Below are 20,386 nucleotides of genomic sequence, written 5' to 3' on the forward strand. Positions count from 1 at the left end.
ATATTAAGTTGTTTGTCCCTTTCATGTGGACATTTGCACTAATGGTACAGAAGAATGGTAGTTAAAGATGTCCCAGTAGTGGGGTGCCTGGGTGGCTCAGTCAGTTAAGCGGTTGCCTTAGGCTCAGGTCATGATCGCAGGAGGCTCAGCCTCCTTCCTCAGTGGGGAGCCTGCTTCTCCCCTCCCTGCCACTCCCCCAGCCTTAGCTTGCTCTCTCCCTCTGTCAAATAAATTAAAAAAAAAAAAAAGTACCAGTAGTCATTATATTATTCAGTGCTACACACTTTCAGACAGGGAAAAAAATGCCAGTGTCTCTCAGGAATGCCTTTGATGATACAATACAATTGTTAACTGTTATTAAACCTCAACTCTTGGTATCACAAAATGGGAAATGCTATACATAAAGTACTTGTTCTGCATAGTGATGTACAATAGCGATCTTGGGGAAATAACTGAGTTGCAAGTTCATTAGCCACATTTTTTTGGTGAAACATCAAATGAAAGAAAAACAAACAATGGTTATTCAGCTGTAGATATATTTTCTGGACCAAATTAATTAAGGAAAAAAAACTGCCAGTATTGGCTGTCGATACACAGGTTGACAAAACACAAGCTTTCAAATAAAAAAATCATAATTCTGAACAATTTGTATGCGTTGCATGAGCTTAAAAAGCTTTCTAATACTTCAAGACTCTCCTGATAAAAATGGTAGTATGAGTGAATGTAATTCTTTGATATCACATAATGAAATGTGTCAAATGCATATTTAGCAAACTATTATTTTCCAAATGGTCAATAATACATGAGCAATAGATCCATTCAAAGTGCAGTCCAACAAAGTTTTTATTGTTATTAGGGTTTTTTTTTAGTAAACAGCTTTGTTATACTTATAAATATAACAAAGAAACCTGCACATATTTGAAGAGTATGATTTGATATAAAGTATACAATCTGGCAATTTATATGTGTATGCACACACACATATATATCCTCATGAAACCATCACCACAATCAAGAGACTACGGAGAGATACATCCTCTCCCAGTTTCCTCTGCCTTCTGTACTTCCTTCCCTCACCTTTTCCCTCTACCTAACCTCGGCCCTGTCTGTCCTTCCATCTCCAAACAACCTGCATTCTGTTACTACAGATCAGTTTGCATTTTTCTAGTTTTACCTAAGTGGAATCATATACATGCTCTTTAACTGTCTAGTTTCTTTCATGAGTAATTTAAAAGGCATTCATGTTGTTGCTCGCATCAACAGTTCATTCGTTTTTAATGCTGAGTGGTATTCCATTGTATTCACACACCAAAATTTATCCATTCAGCTGTTGATGGAAATTAGGGTTGATTCTATTTTTATAAACAATGATGCTGTGAATATTTGCATAAAGGTCTTTGTATGGACATACAGTTCTTTTCTCTTGGGTAAATGTATAGGAGTAGTTTATTGGTCATGGAATAAGTGTATGTTTAACTCGTTAACAATCACCAAATAGTTTACAAAACTGGTTGTATCATTTTACCTTCCCAGGAGGAATGTTTAAGACTTCAAATTTTTATATATTCTTGCCAAAACTTGGTATGATCTTAATTTTAGCCATTCCAATGAGATATAGTGGTATCATATTGTTTATAAATTTCCATTTCCCTAATAATTAACACATTAGGGTATATTGGTATCAGATTGATTGTAAATTTCTATTTCCCTAATGACCAATGCTATTAATCATCTTAAATAGGCTTATTTTGCCATTAGTATACCTTCCTTAGTGAGGTGTGTAACAAATGTTTTGTCCACATGGAGAAGGGAGCTTGATTTTTATTGTTGAGTTTTGAGAGTTCCTTATATATTCTGGATAAAAATCCACACAATTTGAAGAAGAGAACTTTATGGTTTTAATGAAATCTAATAAATGTATTCTTTTATAGACTGTGCTTTTGGCTTATAACTAAAATATCATTGCCTAACCCAAAGTCACAGATTTGTTTTAGAATTTAAATCTAGGATTACAGTCAATTTTCAGTTTGTTTACATATGTAATATGAGCTATGGATACGAGTTTATGCTTTTTCTGTACAGATATCCAAGCACCAAGACAGCCATCTTTCCTTCAAGGCATCTTTTTCACTTCTTTTTCCCTTCACAGCATCTTTTTCAAAAATCTGTCCTTATGAATGAGTTGTTTTTTCTTTAAAGTTTAAAGTTGTTTTTTCTTCAAAAGGAGTGTTTTCTTTTCTTTTTTTTTTTAGATTTTATTTATTTATTTGACAGACAGAGATCACAAGTAGGCAGAGAGGCAGGCAGAGAGAGAGGAGGAAGCAGGCTCCCTGCTGAGCAAAGAGCCCAATGTGGGGCACGATCCCAGGATCCTGGGATCATGACGTGAGCCGAAGGCAGAGGCTTTAACCCACTGAGCCACCCAGGCACCCCATGAATGATTTTTTTGCTGGACTTGTAGTATATTCCATTTATGAATTTTTCTAACCTTATGATAATATTATGCTATATTAAGTTAATACTGTAGCTTTGTGGTAAGTCTTACAATCATGTAGATTTAGTCATCAAATTTTTTGATTTCAATATTTTCTCTATTTTTCAATTTTTATTTTGTTGCATCCTGCTTTGATCTTTTTTTCCCTAAGATTTTATTTATTTGACACAGAGAAATTAGAGAGAGAGAGTACAAAGTATGCACAAGCAGGGGGAGTGGTAGACAGACGGAGCGGGAGAAGCAGGCACCCCGCTGAACAGAGTCAACCGTGGGGCTTGATCCCAGGACTACGGGATCATGACCTGAGCTGAAGTCAGACGCTTAACCAACTGAACCACCTAGGTGTCCCGTATTCTGCTTTTAATATTTGTTTCCTTTCTTCTGCTTCCTTTCTAACTTTTTCTTCTTTTCTCTAGTTTTTTTTTCTTTTCCCCTGAAGACAGGGGGCAGATTCTCTAGAGAGAATCTTAAGCAGACTCTCTACCCAGTGTGCAAGGCTGAAGTGGGGATTGATCTTACAACCCTGAAATCATGACCTGACCCAAAATCAATCAGCTGAACTGACTGAACCAACCAGGTGCCCCTCTTCTCTAGTTTTTTTAAAAGTAGATCATTGATATGAGACCTTTCTGCTTTTCTGATCCTCACGTAATCAAAAATGTGGGTATGACTTCTGACTCGCCAAAAATTTAAATAATAGGTCACTGCTGACCAGAGACCTTCCAAAACATAATCAACATAAACAGCTGATTAACACGTATTTGTTATGTTATATGTATTATACACTATTTTATCATAATAAAGTTAAGTTAGAGAAAAGAAAATGCTAAGAAAATCATAAGAAAAAGAAAATATATTTTTAGTAATATACTATATTTATCTAAAAAATCTGCATATAAGTGAATCTGCAGTTCAAACCCCACACATTCAAACCCATGTTGTTCAAGGATCCATAGTAAATCGGCATTTATTACTATAAATTCCCCTCAACTTACTACTTTAGCAGCACACTACAAATTCTGATGTTTTCATTTTTACTTGGTTCAATATACTTTTTAAAAATCCCTTATGATTGGGGCACCTGAGTGATTCAGTCAGTTAAGCGTCTGCCTTCAGCTCAAGTCATGATCCTAAGGTCCTGGGATTGAGCCCAGTGCCGGGCTCCTTGCTCAGCAAGCGAACCTGCTTCTCCCTCTCCCTCTGCTCATGTGTGTTCTCTCTCTCTTGCTCACTCTCTTAAATAAAATCTTACAAAAAAAAACCCAAAAAACCCTTATGATTTCCTCTTTGAACTAGAGTTTTTTAGAAGTGTTTTATTTCTAAGTATTTCAGATTTTCAAAATAGGTTAATATATAAATTGATTCCACAATGGCAAGAGAAGATACTTTGAATGAGTTGAATTCTTTTGAATTTATTGAGATATGTTTTATACCCCAGAACATGGCCTTTCTTGGTAAATAATTTGTGTGCACTTCTGCTACTTTTTGATCAGTCTATAAATGTCAATCAGGACAGGCTGGTTGATAATGTTCCAATGTATATCCTTGATGATATCCTGCCCACTTGGATCAATTAAGAGAAGAGCTTCTATTTCTCCTTGTACTTCTCTCAGGTTTTGCTTCGCGTATTTTGAAGATCTGGTTCTGGGGCATAAACATAAGTAAATGTTCACAATTGTTTTATGTCCTCTTCATTAACTGATCTTTTATCACTACGAAATAACTTACTTATCTCTGGTAATACTTGCTTTGAAACCTAACATATTTTTGACTAGTACTAGTATGATATATCTTTATATTTAAAGTGTGTTTCTTGTGGGCAACATAAACTTGAGTTTTGATTTTTTAGGCAATCTGACAATCTCTACCTTTTAACTGGCTGCTAGACTATTTACATGAATACATTTTGATATTTGTCCCAATTGTTCATTACCTGTTAAACCTTTTCTTCTTTAAGTATTTGTCTATAATTCCATTTTATCCCCTTTGTTGCTTTATTAGCTATATGTCTTTGTCATTTTAGTAGCGGCTTTATAGTTTACGGTCGTGGTAGGCTGAATATTATCCCTTACCCCAAGATATTCACATCCTAATCCCTGGAATGTGTGACTGTTACCTTTTATAGCAAAAAATGGGGAGCATACAGCTGTGATTAAGCTAAGATCTTCAGATAAGGGAATTATCCTAGAAAATCCCCATAGACCCTAAATGTAATCATGATTGTCATTTTAAGGGGAAAGCAGAGAAAGATCTGACAAAGAAAAAAAAAAAGACAAGGCAGTGTGATCAAAGGCAGAAATAGGAGTGATATGGTCACAAGCCAAAGAATACTGGCAGCCTCAGAAACTAAGAGTCAAGAAATGGATTTTTCCCTAGTGCCTCTGTATCTAGTACAACCCTACTAAATACCTGATTTGGGGGAAGACAATAGTTTTTGGATTTCTGGACCACAGAAAGAATAAGGAAAGACAATTTCTATTTTTTTAAGTTGCTGTTTGCACTAATTTATTATACAGTAGTATATATCTTTAAATCATCAGAGTTCTAGAGCTTTTTTACCATACCACTTCACCATACAGTGTCAGAATCTTCTATTTCCATGCTCTACATCCTTTTGTTAATCATGTACTTCAACCAGAACAAATTATTGCAACAAAGTGGATATAGAAGCCAATGCTAGGATCCAACTGTCTTTTTAAAAGCCATATATTAAGAGATTTCCAAAAACTACCAAACAAGTTTTCTTACCAAATATTAATTTGTTTTAGAAAAATAGGTATCGTTCACAAAAATGTTATGTTAGTATTCAATAGGTTTATTATTTTTAAGCGAACTTATAAAATTTTTTAGTTAAGGAAAGTTTTTTAAGTTGTCTCAGTTTTCATTTCTAACTCAGAAAATATCAACATTTAATAACCCATATTAAAAAAAAAAAACCTCTTTGGGGGTTTGCAATAAAATTTAAGAGTATAACATCCTGAGACCATATAGTTTGAGAATTGCCAGTCTGTGCCACCATAGTATGCCAGGGGATGCACACAGCAGCACACATCTTAAGAGACATACTTTGGTAATTAACAATAGTTAATAAAAAATCCTAAGAGAAATGTACATAAAGACCCACTAAAGTTTGTTATTTAATTGCATGTCTTACTTGGACGTTTCAGGTAAGCCAGCTGATAGTTCCAGAAACACAGATAAGTAGTAACCACGAACAACTCCATTTCCATCCTAAAAAAAAGAAAAAGAGTCAACTATAGTTCAATAACTAAAAAAAGATGTTACAGAAACTCTAGATCAACTCAAATCTAAAAAATTAAGCCACAACAAAACAAACACAAATTACTATGTCATATTTGGTTTGGGAAATACTTCTAAGTTTAAAAGCAGTGGCAGAGATAATAAAAAGCCCAAAAGATAGGAGTCTATAACTTAAAAAATCTTTTGTACATTAAAAAAAAAACATGAAAATATTAGGGCATTCAACCTAAGGAAAATGTTAACAAGTATAAGCATTAAGAGTTCTAACATATACAAAACTCTTAAATATCAGCTTCCAAGAAAAATGAAAACACTGAAAAAAATATATGAAAAAAAAAAACCTAAAATACGTAAGACAAAATATATATATATATATATATATATATATATATATATATATATATGTATATATATTTAAAATGAGTAAAACAGAACTAGGTAACATTTGATGTTGAAAGTGATTAAACATTATTTCTATATAATGTCTATGTTAGGATTCCACATAAAAGTCTGTCTGAAGATTAAGAAGTTGTATAAATTTCTGTTAGTGATGTTTAGAAAGATACTAACTTCCCTCTCTCTTTCTCTATTTGCTCATATGCCTACCTTTTTAAATGACTATTATCATTGTAACTACATATATAAACAACTGTTTCCCCATCCAAACTGTGAGGACTGAGGGAAGGATTCTTATTATTCATCACCAGTGTCTATTGGGATATGACCACAGAGGAGTACAAATACCTATTAACTCCTTCATTTCTAGGCTACTTTGCTCCAAAAAGTTCTAAGGAAGCTTTCAGGGTTAGACAAGGTACTTGTTCAATAAAACTAAATAAACAACAAATAATCAGTTAAGTGAAAAAAGCCAGAAACAAAAAATTATATATTGTATGACCCCATTGTATCAGATTCTGGAAAAGCAAAACTATAATGACAAAAACAGATCAGTGGTTGCAGAGGGGCCAGGAAGGGAGAAAAAAAGGGATTAGTTTAAAAGATGAACTGGATAAAACATTTGGGGGTAATAAAAACCATGACTGTGGTAACCACCTTATAAGTATATATACACGTATCAAAACTCGTCAAAATTAGTACATTTTATTGCATATAAATTTTATCAGAAATTGGGCGCCTGGGTGGCTCAGTGGGTTAAAGCCTCTGCCTTTGGCTCAGGTCATGATCCCAGGGTCCTGGGATAGAGCCCTGCATTGGGCTCTCCGTTCAGCGGGAAGCCTCCTTCTCTTCCGCCTCTCTCTCTGCCTGCCTCTCTCTCTACTTGTGATCTCTGTCAAATAAATAAAATCTTTAAAGATTTTTTAAAAATAATAAAAATAAAAATCAATAATCCTTATTCAAATGACTGGAGTTTTTTCTTCTTCTAAATTATGCTACTAGAACAATTTCCCTAGAATAAGTTAACAACTAATAAAAAGGAATAAAAAATTTTTCCTCCTGATCTTTATCAGCTAATATCAGAAATTTTTTCATTTTATTTTTATAATTTTAAGGAAACTTGTATTATCTTATGTACATGCCAGCTACACCTCTAACAAAATACTAGCTTTAAGATTTTTCAAAAGGCAGAGGATTCTATATATATATATATATACTTTTTTTTGATGTTATTTATTTGTCAGAGAGGGAGAAAGAGAAAGCGTGCAAGCACACACAAGCAGGGGGAGCAGCAGGCAAAGGGCGAAGCAGGCTCCCTGCTGAGCAAGGAGCCCGATGTTGACCTCAATCTCCGGACCCTGGGATCATGACCTGAGCCAAGACAGATGCTTGACTGACTAGAGCCACCCAGGCATCCCAAAAGGCAGAGGATTCTAGAAAGAGTGCGGCAATGGCAACATAATTTATGCAACTCTCTAAATCCAAACAGAAAACTAACAAACATAAATAACTGGACAGAAAACCCAAAAGCTCACAAAGAACATTTACAACAAAACTAGATGACAGATTATCTCCACAATCCGCAAAATACAAGCAGATAAAGATATATTAGTTACAACCATTAAGACCTGTAGGACATAAACATCTGCATGGGAGAAAAGCTATGGGACATCTAGTGAACAAGTAACAGGGAAACCACAAAATGGCAAAGAGCCACTGAAAAACCTCACAAACCAAATACAATAGTTGAAAATGGAATGAGCTGCTTAATGGATTACCAATAGAGCACAAAGGAGCCTTACATTAAAACTCTGAGAATTAAATGTAGTCATATCACTCTAATCTTTTATAAATGAATATACAGGGCCCTTCAAGACAGGTCCTAAGATTACAAAGAAAGTACTAGAAATGAAGATATAATAAAAACAAAGGAAGGAGAAGGGCAGAGCCAGGGCACTGCTCAGAAAGCAAGGCATCATATTTATTGTTGGTTGCCTTATCACACCAGATATACCCATGCAAATAAAATTTGGTCCCTGCTTTATGTATAAAAATTGAATCAAAATGGATCAAAGATCTAAGTGTAAGTCCTTAAACTATAAAACTTTTAAAGGAATACACAGAAGAAAAGTTTCATAATATTAAATTTTATAAGGATTTTCTGGCTATGAAACCAAAAGCAAAGACAGACAAATCAAACGACTTTATAATTTAAAATTTCTGTGCATCAAAGATCGAAAGAATTAAAAAGGATCTTACAGAATGGGAGAAAATACATCTAAAACAGATATCTAAGGGCACCTGGGTGGCTCAGTGGGTTGAAGCCTCTTCTTTTGGCTCAGGTCACGATCTCAGGGTCCTGGGATCGAGCCCCACATCGGGCTCTCTGCTCAGCAGGAAGCCTGCTTCCCCCTCTCTCTGCCTGCCTCTCTGCCTACTTGTGATCTCTGTCAAATGAATAAATAAAATCTTAAAAAATAAAATAAAAAGACAAATATCTAACAAGGAGTCAATATCCAGAATGTATAAAGAAATTCCACAACTCAACAACTAAACTTTCAAATGCGCAAGGACTTGAGTACACATTTCTCTGAAAAGGATATACAAATGGTCAACAAGCACATGAAAAAATGCTCAATGATAGTAATCAATAGGGAAGCACAAATCAAAATCATACTATTACTTCATGCCCATCAGAATGGCTACTAACAAAGAAACAGAAAATAAGTATTGATGAAGACGGGGAAACTGGAACCCTTGTGCATTGTTGAAAGCATTCATCAAAAAATTAAAAACAGAATTATCATTTGATTGAATTCCACTTCTGTGTCTATAGCCAAAAGAACTGAAAGCAGGATCCTGAAAAGATATTTGCAAACCCCTGTCCACAGCAGCACTATTCACTATAGCCAAGAGGCAGAAGTAACCCAAAGTGTCAATCAACAGATGAATGGATAGGGATGCCTGGGTAACTCAGTCAGTTAAGCATTTGCTTTCTGCTCAGGTCATGATCTCAGGGTCCTGGGATCAAGTACCACATCGGGCTCCATGCTCCGGAGGGAGCCTGCTTCTCCCACTGCCTGCCACTCCCCCTGCTTCTGCTCTCTCTCAATTCTGACAAATAAATAAACTTAAAAAAAAACAAAAAAAAAACAAAACAAAACAAAAAAAAACGATGAATGGATAAAGTGTAGTATATACACTGGAATGCTATTCAGCTTTAAAAAGAATTCTCACACATGCTATAAAGTAGATGAACTCTGAGGGCATTACGTAAGTAACCAATCATAGAAAGACAAATACCGTATGATTCCAGATATATGAGATCTCTAGAGCAGTCAAACTCACTGAAACAAAAGAGTGGTGGTTACAAACGAATAAGTGGATGGAAAAATGGGGAATTATTGTTTAATGAGTAGAGAGCTTCAGTTTTGAAAGATGAAAAAGCTCTGCAGATTGGCTGCACAACAATGTGAATATACTCAATACTATAATGTACACCGAGAAATGATTAAGATGGTAAATTTTATGTCAAGCATAATTTGCCAAAATAAAAAAAGAGACTAAAGAAACAGCCTTGCAGGCAATAAAAACACTCTAGAAAAACATACTCAAAGATCAAAATTGTAACCCATTTCAAAACGATGTAAAAGATACTAATAGTATAAAACCCACAGGAAGGAAAAAAAAATATGACATGAAGAATAACACAAACCAGAATTACAAAAACCCAGAAATGAGGTGATAGAACTAAAAATTAGAAATAAAATTAAGAAATAAAGACTGAACTAAAAGAAACAGGAGAGCAAATAAGCAGAATAGTTTTTATGTTAAAAAGACAAGTGAACGAAGGAAAATTTTTCAAATGAAAAAGAAATGAAAAGTTAGAATACTAGAAAGAAAGTGATAAATATTGAAGACAGGAAAAGATTCAAAATACGATAACATTAAGTCCCAAGGAAGAAAACCAGAGAAAGGAACATAATAAATACTTAAAACTGTAATTAAGGACACATTTTCTTGAAGGGGGTGTAGGGAAAAAAGATCTGAATCTACATACAGAAGAGCCTAGTATGTATTAATGACCCCAAACAACAAAAACATGTAATAGTAAACTACTAGACTTAAAAAAAGATTATTTGGCCCCCTAGACAATATTAGTGAATGCCTTTTAAGGATTAGTTCATAATCAGATTTACCTACAGAAAACTGAATTAAATATCTGAGATACCCAAGGAAAGAAAACACAAGCTAAGGATTTTCTATCCAGCAATATTGGCTCTAGAGTATAGAATACAAACTGTTTTCAAAATATAAAAACTCAGAGAACAAGATTTGCACATCAAAACTCCTATCTAATGTGGCAGAGGTGGGGGAACAAGGGAGTATAAACACACAAAAAAATTTTAAGCAGTTCTTTATAATCAAATTGATGGTAGAATTAAGAGTTCCTATATTGAGATATTTGTGGCTATAGGGAAAAATAAAGCAAATGAGAGACTACTTTATGAGATATTTTAATCCTACAGTTTCCAAAGGATTCAAGAAGGGTTCCTAGAATGGAAGGAGACACAGGTGTAACATAAAGAGATTAAGTAAAAAAACAATAGTCCTTATTTGAATTGTAAATATGAGCATTGACTCAAGAGCTATTTTATCTTTAAGTACATACATGTATCCCAAAAAACCCTGATATTCAATTATGTAGCAATTTTAAAGTGTTCATAAATATTTTTTCTCTGCTGAGCTCCCTGGAGCTTATCCAATTTACTTTTATCCATGCTCCCATCCAGTTCTTCTCTAACTATATTCTTTGGCCTAAAAACAAACAGAGTAACAAAACAACCCTATAATGTACATGACTAATAATGAACTTCAATGTAAACTAGGACTTTGGGTAATAATATGTCAATATACATTCATCAACTGTAACAAATGTACCACTCTGGTATAAGATAGGTTGATAATGGGGGGAGGATGTAGGGCCATGGAGCATATGGAACTCTCTGTACTTACCAATCAATTTTGAGATTTAACTTAAAACTGCTCTAAAAAATAAAATCTATTAAATAAATTTTAAATAAATAAATAAATGAACTCTCCCCCTTTACAAATACCCATATACATTTCTCTATATATTTCCTACTTCTGTTCACTAAGGAGGCCTAGAACCTGTGACCAACTTGGTAGAAATAAGCATCCCTAGCAGTTTGGTCTTGAGATACCATTTCCCACTAAAAGGAATCAGGGCTCTTTGAATAAAGCAGCCAATTCCAGATATGGCAAAGGAAATGGACAAGATGAGCCTAGAATATTTTGCCATGAAAGAGAACAAGAAAGCTAACTACTAGAGTCACTACAAGGTACTTATAGGGTCAGAGCAAAGCGACAAAGAAGCCAACTTAAGGAGATCATATATGTATAAATCTGTAAGTTGATAATGACATTAAAAAAACTTAATGGTTCACTTCCAGAAAATAATAAGGAAAACTGGTAAATATCAGGAACAAATCCTGTTTCTTCTTTATGAACTATAATAGTGGTTAACCAAATAATAAATAGGAAGCAGCTCTTAGAAACATATCTTTATAAAACTATTACAACTAATAAATGAAAAGCAATGAGAATCACTATTTTACAACTCCCAGTTAATTAACAGGTATAGGCAATGAGCACTGATAGCAGTCAACATCACAAAAGAGATACAACTAGACATGATGGGATAAAAGAACAAAATACTGCTTATACCCTTGCCACCAAAGTCAACTATACATCTCATTCTGCCACTGCATCCAGCTGCCAATTTACAAAAAATACCTTGGTCAAAGAAACATGCTGAAATGCACCATGAGTATGTAATCAGCATATATGCATTTTTGATGGCTTTCCGTATCTAAATTTTATTTTTATTTAAACAATGAATTTTAGGGGTGCCTGGGTGGCTCAGCTGGTTAAGTGGCTACCTTCAGAATTTTACACATTTCTCCTAAAGATAAATGTCTTCCTAGAAGCGAGAAATAAAATTCAGTAAGGTCTAGGTTCATACTGTTCACATTTAACTCACTTTTTTGGTACTTAGTAATATACCTTACAAAAAAATTTATAATTCTTTACTCCACAAAAAAGTGAACCAGTGAATATTTTTCTACCTGTTATATGGGATGCTGCCTAATTCATGAATCGCTTAATAAAACCATGGAAATCTTCAAATTAAAAGAAAAAAGGGGGGAGAGGTGGCTTAGTGGGTGGGTGGCTTAGTCATTAAGCGTCTGCCTTCAGCTCAGGTCACAATCCCAGAGTCCTGGGATCAAGCACCACATTGGGCTCCCTGCTTGGAGGGAAACCTGCTTCTTCCTCTCCCACTCCCCCTGCTTGTGTTCCCCCTTTTGCTGTGCCTCTCTCTGCCAAATAAATAAAATCTTTAAAAAATTAAAAATAAAAAAAAAAAATTAAAAAGTTAGGGCACCTGGATGGCTCAGTCAGTTAAGCATCTGACTCTTGATTTTGGTTCAGGTCATGATCTCAAGGTCTTGAGACTGAGCCCCATGAAGGGCTCTGGGTATGGAGACTGCTTGAGATTCTCTCTCTCCCTCTGCCCCTCCACCCTCTGCTTGTTCTCTGGCTGGCTCGCTCGCTCTCAAAAAACAAAACAAAACAAACAAAACAAAAAACAAAAAAAAAAAACAAACAAAAAGTGAACCAGTACGCTACAGAACCCTTAAGAAAGACCTTGGTTTCAAAATTGATTAGAAACATGAAAAACTTACTGGGTAAACTTTTAACCTCCAACAAAGTCCTGAAACTTGAAGAGGTGGACTGTAAACAGGGTCTGCTCTCTGACGCAAAGTGCTGAAGTAAAAGAAAACCAACCAAATCCCAAGATCAAAACTGTTGTGTAATAGCAACAGGCAAAACCAAACTCCAAGCATTTTGTTACTTATTTGCAGTCCTAAACAAGTAAATGAAGGTGACTGAACAAATCAAGATTCTGCTGTATATTTTTATATATACTTACATCCTTAAAAAAAGAAAATTTAATGATACTGAAATATTCAGCAGTATCTTTCAGTTTCAGGTTTAAAAACCCTCAAAACTGCGACATTCAAGGGGCACCTCAGTGGCTCAGTTGGTTAAGTGCCTGACTTTGGCTCAGATCATGATCTCAGGGTTCTGAGATCAAGCCCCGCTTTGGACTCCATGCTCAGCTGGGAGTCGGCTTGTCCCTTTCTCTCTCCCTTTGCCCCTCCCCGCCCTCCTGCTTTGTGCATGCACATGCATACATGTGCTCTCTAATAAAATCTTAAAAAACAAAACAAAACCCCACAAAACTGTGACATCCAAGGGATTGGGAAACGGAAAATATAAAAATAAAACTAAGTGTCGTGAATTTAGTTACCACCTCAGCAAGCAGTCTTTCACCATTAAAGAAAAAAAAAATATGATTCTCTCCCACATCCTTGTGGTACAATTTTATTTTTTTAATATGGAAAAACTTAAGAAATGTGCAAAATCATAATATATGTGGGGATAGCCTCAGAAAGGTTCCAGTCACAAAATTATCCCATAAGAAAAGTCAAATGGGAAGTGGTATAAATTCTCAGTTTAGCCTTATACTGATGTTCAACTCCTGGAACTTCTCTCCCCAAGGAAAGGCCTTTTATTTCTTGGTTCTCCATTCCCAAACTGTCTTTGAAGACAAGCCCCTTAAGACCTTTGTGTTTTGAGATCTTTGCTTCTAATCTGAGAGAAATAGCAATAAAAGCTAACAAAATAACAATGCAAGTTACAAAGCCTACAAACTTCTTATAATTATGTCCTCTCATTCATCTATCACTGTCAGCTAAGATAAATGGATTTAAATGGACTTCTTCCCACCCCTCTTATTTCTGAGGATGGGTGGCAGGGGTCAACAACCTTTATACACCCCACTGCCCCACCATAGCAAAAGCTAAGTGGACCCTCTTCTTTAAAAAAAAAAAAAAAAAAAAAAAAGTTCCTTCTCCCGAGAACCAACTGTCTTGAAGATATAATACAATCCAGACAAATGACCTATATATTTCTAATATGAAACTTGTTTATTCTAAGATTACACACTGAGTGGCACAGTTCATTAGGTATGTATCCTACCCAGGAATGATGATACCTTCCTGGCTCGCTCTTATGCATACATACAGAAAACCTCAGCTGTCAAAAATCTCTTACCTGAAATTCTCTAAAACAAAAGTTGCTGAATCATAAGATGGTACTAATTCACTAAAAAGAAGGAAAAGGCAAAAAAATTATTTGGCTTATTAAGTTTAAACTTTCATTTATTTAAAAACCAAAGTTAAGTCTCTTGGTATCTTAAAAATGTTGTTAAACTAAATCCCTAGGAAATATTTTTAAATCCTTACTGAACATTAACATTAAATCACATGAATTCATAAACCACCAAAAGCTGACATCAAAAGTTCACAATTAGAGACCCAACAAATACTTTGTAAATAGTTGGGATGTTCTTTAAAGGCAATATACATTTAAGTACTAAAATAAACATGAGACTTTCAAAAGTACTCATGTGAACAGGAAAGGAAAAAATGGGTGCTTAGGTGGACAATCTAAAATATGAAACAAATATAAGCTTTAAAAAGTCAAAAGAAACAGCAAAAGATATCACAATAAATATCCAAACTTCCTTCTCTAGAACAAATTATGAGGAATATTGACATACTTAAATTCTTAACTACTTTAAGAACATTTACTAGCAAATAAATCTATACCATTTTATAGAATAAGAATAAATAATCACATAGGGGCAAACAGAGTGGATGAACACATTAACAGTTTCTTGGCAAGGCAAGATTAATGCAGGCAACTTTAATTCCACAGTGTTCTCTGAAGAGAACGGAAGTATATATAACACAACCACAGGATATACCCTTAGATCATGTGAATAATCTGTAGCACCATTCATTCAAACGCCTCAAAAGTTAAGTCAGTAAAACATTTATAATAAAGACACTAACACAGATAGTATTATAATATACAGTATTATATATTTAATAAACAAAATTATAAATTTACCAAAAATATATACTGCAAGCCATTTCACTGCATTCTCAGATATACCTTCTAAATTTCAATTCATGAAAATTTATTACCAAAATAAGATACAAAATAACACCCACAGCATTTTCACATTGTGATGGTCCCTAAAGAAATTAGTGATTTGCCAGTGAAAACAGCATAGATTTTAAAATATATCATTGGGGGAGGGGGCGGGGGGCTCAGTGGCTCAGTAATTTGAATGTCTGGCTCTTGATTTCAGCTCAAGTCATGATCTCAGGGTCATGAGATTGAGCCCTGTGTCAGCCTCTGCAATGGATATGGAATCTGGTTGAAATCCTCTCTCTCCCTTTGCCCCTCCCCCAGTCCTGTAAGCACATTCTCTCTAAAATAAATAAATCTATAGACTATATATATATATATATATATATATATATATATATATGCATATATATACGCACACACACATTATTTTTTATTTTATGGTAAGTATGTACAGATAAATAGCTCATATCTTTTTGATAGTAGGTAGATGATATCTGTCCTGCAAGAATTAACTATATAGCTACTATCCTATTATCAGGGACCCCTAACCATATCCCTAGGCAGCTATTAAATTTTCTTGGAAGACTCACATTCCTCCTTCCCAGATGTTTGCTTGGTTAATCTTTATTATTCCTTAGAAGTCACAGACCACTTACTGGAGGTCTGCTCTAACTTCTCTCCATTATACACTCTCCTCACACTCAATATACACAAACCCCAATTAGTAGGACCAATGTAACTAGTACCTAAGAAGCCTACCTAGAACCACAAACCTCATCAGAGCTCCAAGGCAGTCTCCCCAGGATAGTTTTCAAATTTGGTCAAGTCATGGTATGTTTTGGTTACAATTTCATGCAACTTCCAATCATACCACCAAATTCAAAACATCTTTCATATTTTTTTCCACCATCTCCTTAATATCCAAAGTGATACATTTCCTGTTTTTTGTTTTAAGACCAGTCTATCATATTTTTATCAGTCATTAAGAGTCAAAAGGGTTCACCAAAACACAAAATAAATAGAAGATGACATGTTTAACTCAGAATAGTAGGGTGGAAAGCTTAGAAGCTAAAGAGCTAGAATAGATGGCTAAAGCTCACTAACCAAGACAGCATAGTACAGCCTACCCTAGCTCTCACTCACTGAGAGAAAATGATCACATTCAGTGAACAGAAAATATCTACCAATCCTAGGTTACTGTGATATTCTACATATGTATAATTTTTAGGGAAACTTTCTGAAAAATAACATTGTTAAAAAATTAGTGCAGATGCCTGGGTGGCTCAGTTGGTTAAGTGACCGCCTCTAGCTCAGGTCATGATCCCAGAGTCCCAAGATCAAGTCCCACATTGGGCTCCCAGCTCCATGGGGAGTCTGCTTCTTCCCTCTGACCTTCTCCTCTCTCAAGCTCTCTCTCACTCTCTCAAATAAATAAATAAAATCTTAAAAAAAAAAAAAAAATAGTGCTATGGGGCAGCATTAAGTAGTATGTATTATACAGCTGACCCCTGAACAACACAGGTTTGAATTGTAGAGGCTCACTAATAAGTGGACATTTTTCAATACAGCACTTACAGCAAATATACAGTCTCTTATGATTTTCTCTTCATTAGCTTACTTTGCTATAAGAATATAGTATATAAGGGGTGCCTGGGTGGCTCAGTGGGTTAAGCCTCTGCCTTCGGCTCAGGTCATGATCCCAGAGTCCTGGGATCAAGCCCCGCATCAGGCTCTCTGCTCAGCAGGGAGCCTGCTTCCTCCTCTCTCTCTCTCTGTCTGCCTCTCTGCCCACTTGTGATCTCTCTCTCTCTCTCTGTGTCAAATAAATAAATAAAATCTTAAAAAAAAAAAAGAATATAGTATATAATACAACATGCAAAATATGTGTTAATCAACTTTATGTTATCCATAAGGCTTCTGGTCAACAGTAGGCTGTCAGCAGTTAAGCTTTTGGGGAGTCAAAAGTTGTATGTGGATTTTTGAATGCTCAGGGGCGAGCATCCCTAACTCCCACATTGTTCAAAGGCCAACTGTAATTGAGTAACAAATATTAGATTTTAATATACAATTCTCTACTGTTTAATATGGAATGTATTCTTCCACGTCTCCTGAGTAGCACCTACAAAAGTACTAAACACATAGATGGTCTTAAATAACATTGTACTCTTCTTTGGTAACCTTATTCTCCATTGTGGCTCCACCATGAATTATGAACTAATGGAACTAAGGCAATCCAGCTCCATGATCACAAAGCTTAGGAACATTCACCACTGCCTTTGCACAATTAAAATTTGATCTATAACTTAATGTCAATAAATGTTGGCCTTTCTTATTTGGAGCTCCACTATGCTCACTCAATGCATCAACAGATGAACACCTGCTTCCTGTATACTGCAACCCATGAACTGAGTTTCTGTTAAAAACTACAGTTAAGTTACAAGCCAAAATTTCCAGTAAGGCAGTAATAAGCATCACTAGGGGAGAGAGGTTCCTAATGTGAACTTATCCATAGGAAGCTCCTTAATTGTCATACTTTCTTGTTTTTTAAATTTTTGGTTTTCTCTTTACTGATGTTCCTCCTATCTTTCTCCCTTGCTCCCTGCCTTCCCAATTTCAGTCCCTTCATCTCATCCAAAAAAGAAGGTAGTGAAAAGGAAGTTGGAGTCCTGAGCCACTTGGGCAGTTGGGGAACAGAAAGCAAAATAATCACTGGGTGTTAGAGACTGACAAGTCTAATGCAGAGGTGCCTGCCTAATGAGCTTCTGCTAGCAGTATCAGCACAGGAGTTTATCGATATCTACAGTTCCCAACTTTAGTGCAGGATTACTCAGGATGCCCAAGATTCATTTTCTGGACACCACCACCAGATTGTCAGGCAAGAGACCTATAAATTTGCATTCTGAACAATCACTCCAGCTAGTTCTGATAAGTGATCCATGCACTATACTCTGAAAGGAAAAACATTTACCTTTATATATAGTATTTACGTCAAATAGTTCAGAAAAAGGTATTCTGTAATACTGAAATGACTGGGGCAGCAGTGTGGCTCAGTGGACTGAGCCTTCGGCTCAGGTCATGATCTCAGGGTCCTGGGAATGAGCCCTGCATTGGGCTCTCTGCTCAGCAGGGAGCCTGCTTCCCTCTTCCCTCTCTCTGCCTGCCTCTCTGCCTACTTGTGATCGCTCTCTCTGTGTCAAATAAATAAATAAAATCTTAAAAAAAAAAAAAAAAAAAAAAAAAACTGAAATGACTGACCATGTTATCAAAGAGGCAGCCTTGGGATACTGGTGAACATCCTTAGTTCACCCAAAATACTTAAAAATACCAAATATTAAGGCCTTTTAATAATATTATTCAGTGCTTAAGTAAAACAGAATATTATACCCAGTTTGTTAATTCAGAGAGAACTGAAGACTTATCGTCGGTGAGAACTACCTGAGTTCTGGTTGTCAAAAGAATTTTCTCTTCTGATTACAGGATCGGTTATAACTGGTGGTGTGGTCCGGTTATGCCAGTGATTTAAACCAGGGGCAGTTTTGCTCCCAGGATGCATTTGGCAACGTCTAGAAATATTTCTGTCACAACTGTAAAAGGAAAGATGCTACTGGGATACTGCTAAACATCCTACAATAAACAACATAGCTCCCTCAACCCCAGGAATTATCCTCATCAACAACATCAAGATTGAAGAACCCTGGCTTGAACAATACAGTCCAGTACCATCAATGCCCTGTGGCCATCCGAGGGCATCATATATTAAAGAAAAAGGGCAGTTACCACATTAACATTTTTAAAACAAAGGCTATTTTCTAAAGGTACCACAGCTCTCAACATACTAGAAAAACGTGGGAATATTCCATAAGCCATCTTTAAAGTCTAAGATGGACAAAAATCTATCAAACCAATACATTTCTATCTGAGGCAGTGGTTTAACCTCTCATCATAAGACTCAACTAAGGAGATTTATAAAGAACAAAATATAAATGTCTTAGTATAGCTTATGTTATAAACTGAATTGTGTCCCCCAAAATTTGTACACTGAGGTCCTAACCCCTAATGTATTTGGAGAAAGGACTTTTAAGGTAGTAATTAAAGTTAACTGAGATCATAAGGGTGGGAGGGACCTTAATTCAATACAACTCATGCCCTTAGAAGAGGAAAAGACACCAAACACTGATCTCTGTGCTTGAGGAAAAAGGTCTTGCAAGGATACAGGGAGAAGGTACCTGTCTGCAAGTCAGCAATGAGGCCTCATCAGAAATCAAATTTCCTAGCACCCTGATCTTAGACCCCTTGCTTCCAGAACCGTGAGAGAATAAACTTCTACAGTACTAACCACCCAGTCTATGGTACTTTGTTATGGCAGTCCAAGCAGACTAATCCATCTGCAGAGATTTTTATTTCAAGTGACCTGAAGTACAAGCCAGCACTGGTAATTTTCAAAAGAATCCCAACTGAATATACAGCTAATGTGAGGAACCACTGCTCTAACACCCCATGCTTGAAAGAATATGCTGTTTAAAAGAATTCTAAGACTGCCCCCAAATAAAAAATTACAAAGATGCATAGAATGCAACCAACTATTTCCTCCCATTACCTTTTAGGATATGAAGATAACATCATGTCACCTTTAGAATCTTATGGCATTTCATCTGAGTTTTGCTTCTGGCAACATAATGTGTTACAGTCCCTGTGTAATGCAATATAAGTACACTCAAAAGGTAAAATAAAAAAAAAAATGAACATATTACATCATGGATAGATCTTGAGAGCATTAAGCTAAGAAAGTAAGTCAAAGAAAGACAAATACCGTATGATCTCACTTATATGTGGAATGGAAAAAAGGAGTCAGAAGGTATAAACTTCTGAGTATAAAGTCAGTCTTGGGGATGGACTGTACAGTACAGTGACTATAGTAAATAACACTGTACTACATATTCAAAAGTTCCTAAGAGAGTAGATCTTAAAAGTTCTCATTACAGGGCACCTGGGTGGCTCAGTGGGTTAAGCCGCTGCCTTCGGCTCAGGTCATGGTCTCAGGGTCCTGGGATCGAGTCCCACATCGGGCTCTCTGCTCCGCAGGGAGCCTGCTTCCCCCTCTCTCTCTGCCTGCTGCTCTGCCTACTTGTGATCTCTCCCTCTCTG

At 35.7% G+C, this 20,386-nt stretch overlaps 1 protein-coding gene across 7 annotated transcripts in view; it reads right to left on the reverse strand.

The window, feature by feature from the left end:
* Positions 1 to 20,386, reverse strand: part of TRIM37 (tripartite motif containing 37) — a 143,899-nt gene that overhangs the window by 88,811 nt on the left and 34,702 nt on the right. For all 7 annotated transcript variants that reach the window (XM_059380577.1, XM_059380575.1, XM_059380581.1 and 4 more), the window contains exons 10-12: positions 14,354 to 14,404; positions 12,919 to 13,000; positions 5,649 to 5,725 (exon numbers count right to left, since the gene is read on the reverse strand). In XM_059380577.1, coding sequence (XP_059236560.1) covers positions 5,649 to 5,725; positions 12,919 to 13,000; positions 14,354 to 14,404 — 210 coding nt within the window. The remainder of the gene's footprint in view (positions 1 to 5,648; positions 5,726 to 12,918; positions 13,001 to 14,353; positions 14,405 to 20,386) is intronic.

Source organism: Mustela nigripes, chromosome 16, assembly GCF_022355385.1.
Source record: "Mustela nigripes isolate SB6536 chromosome 16, MUSNIG.SB6536, whole genome shotgun sequence".
Classification (NCBI taxonomy): domain Eukaryota; kingdom Metazoa; phylum Chordata; class Mammalia; order Carnivora; family Mustelidae; genus Mustela; species Mustela nigripes.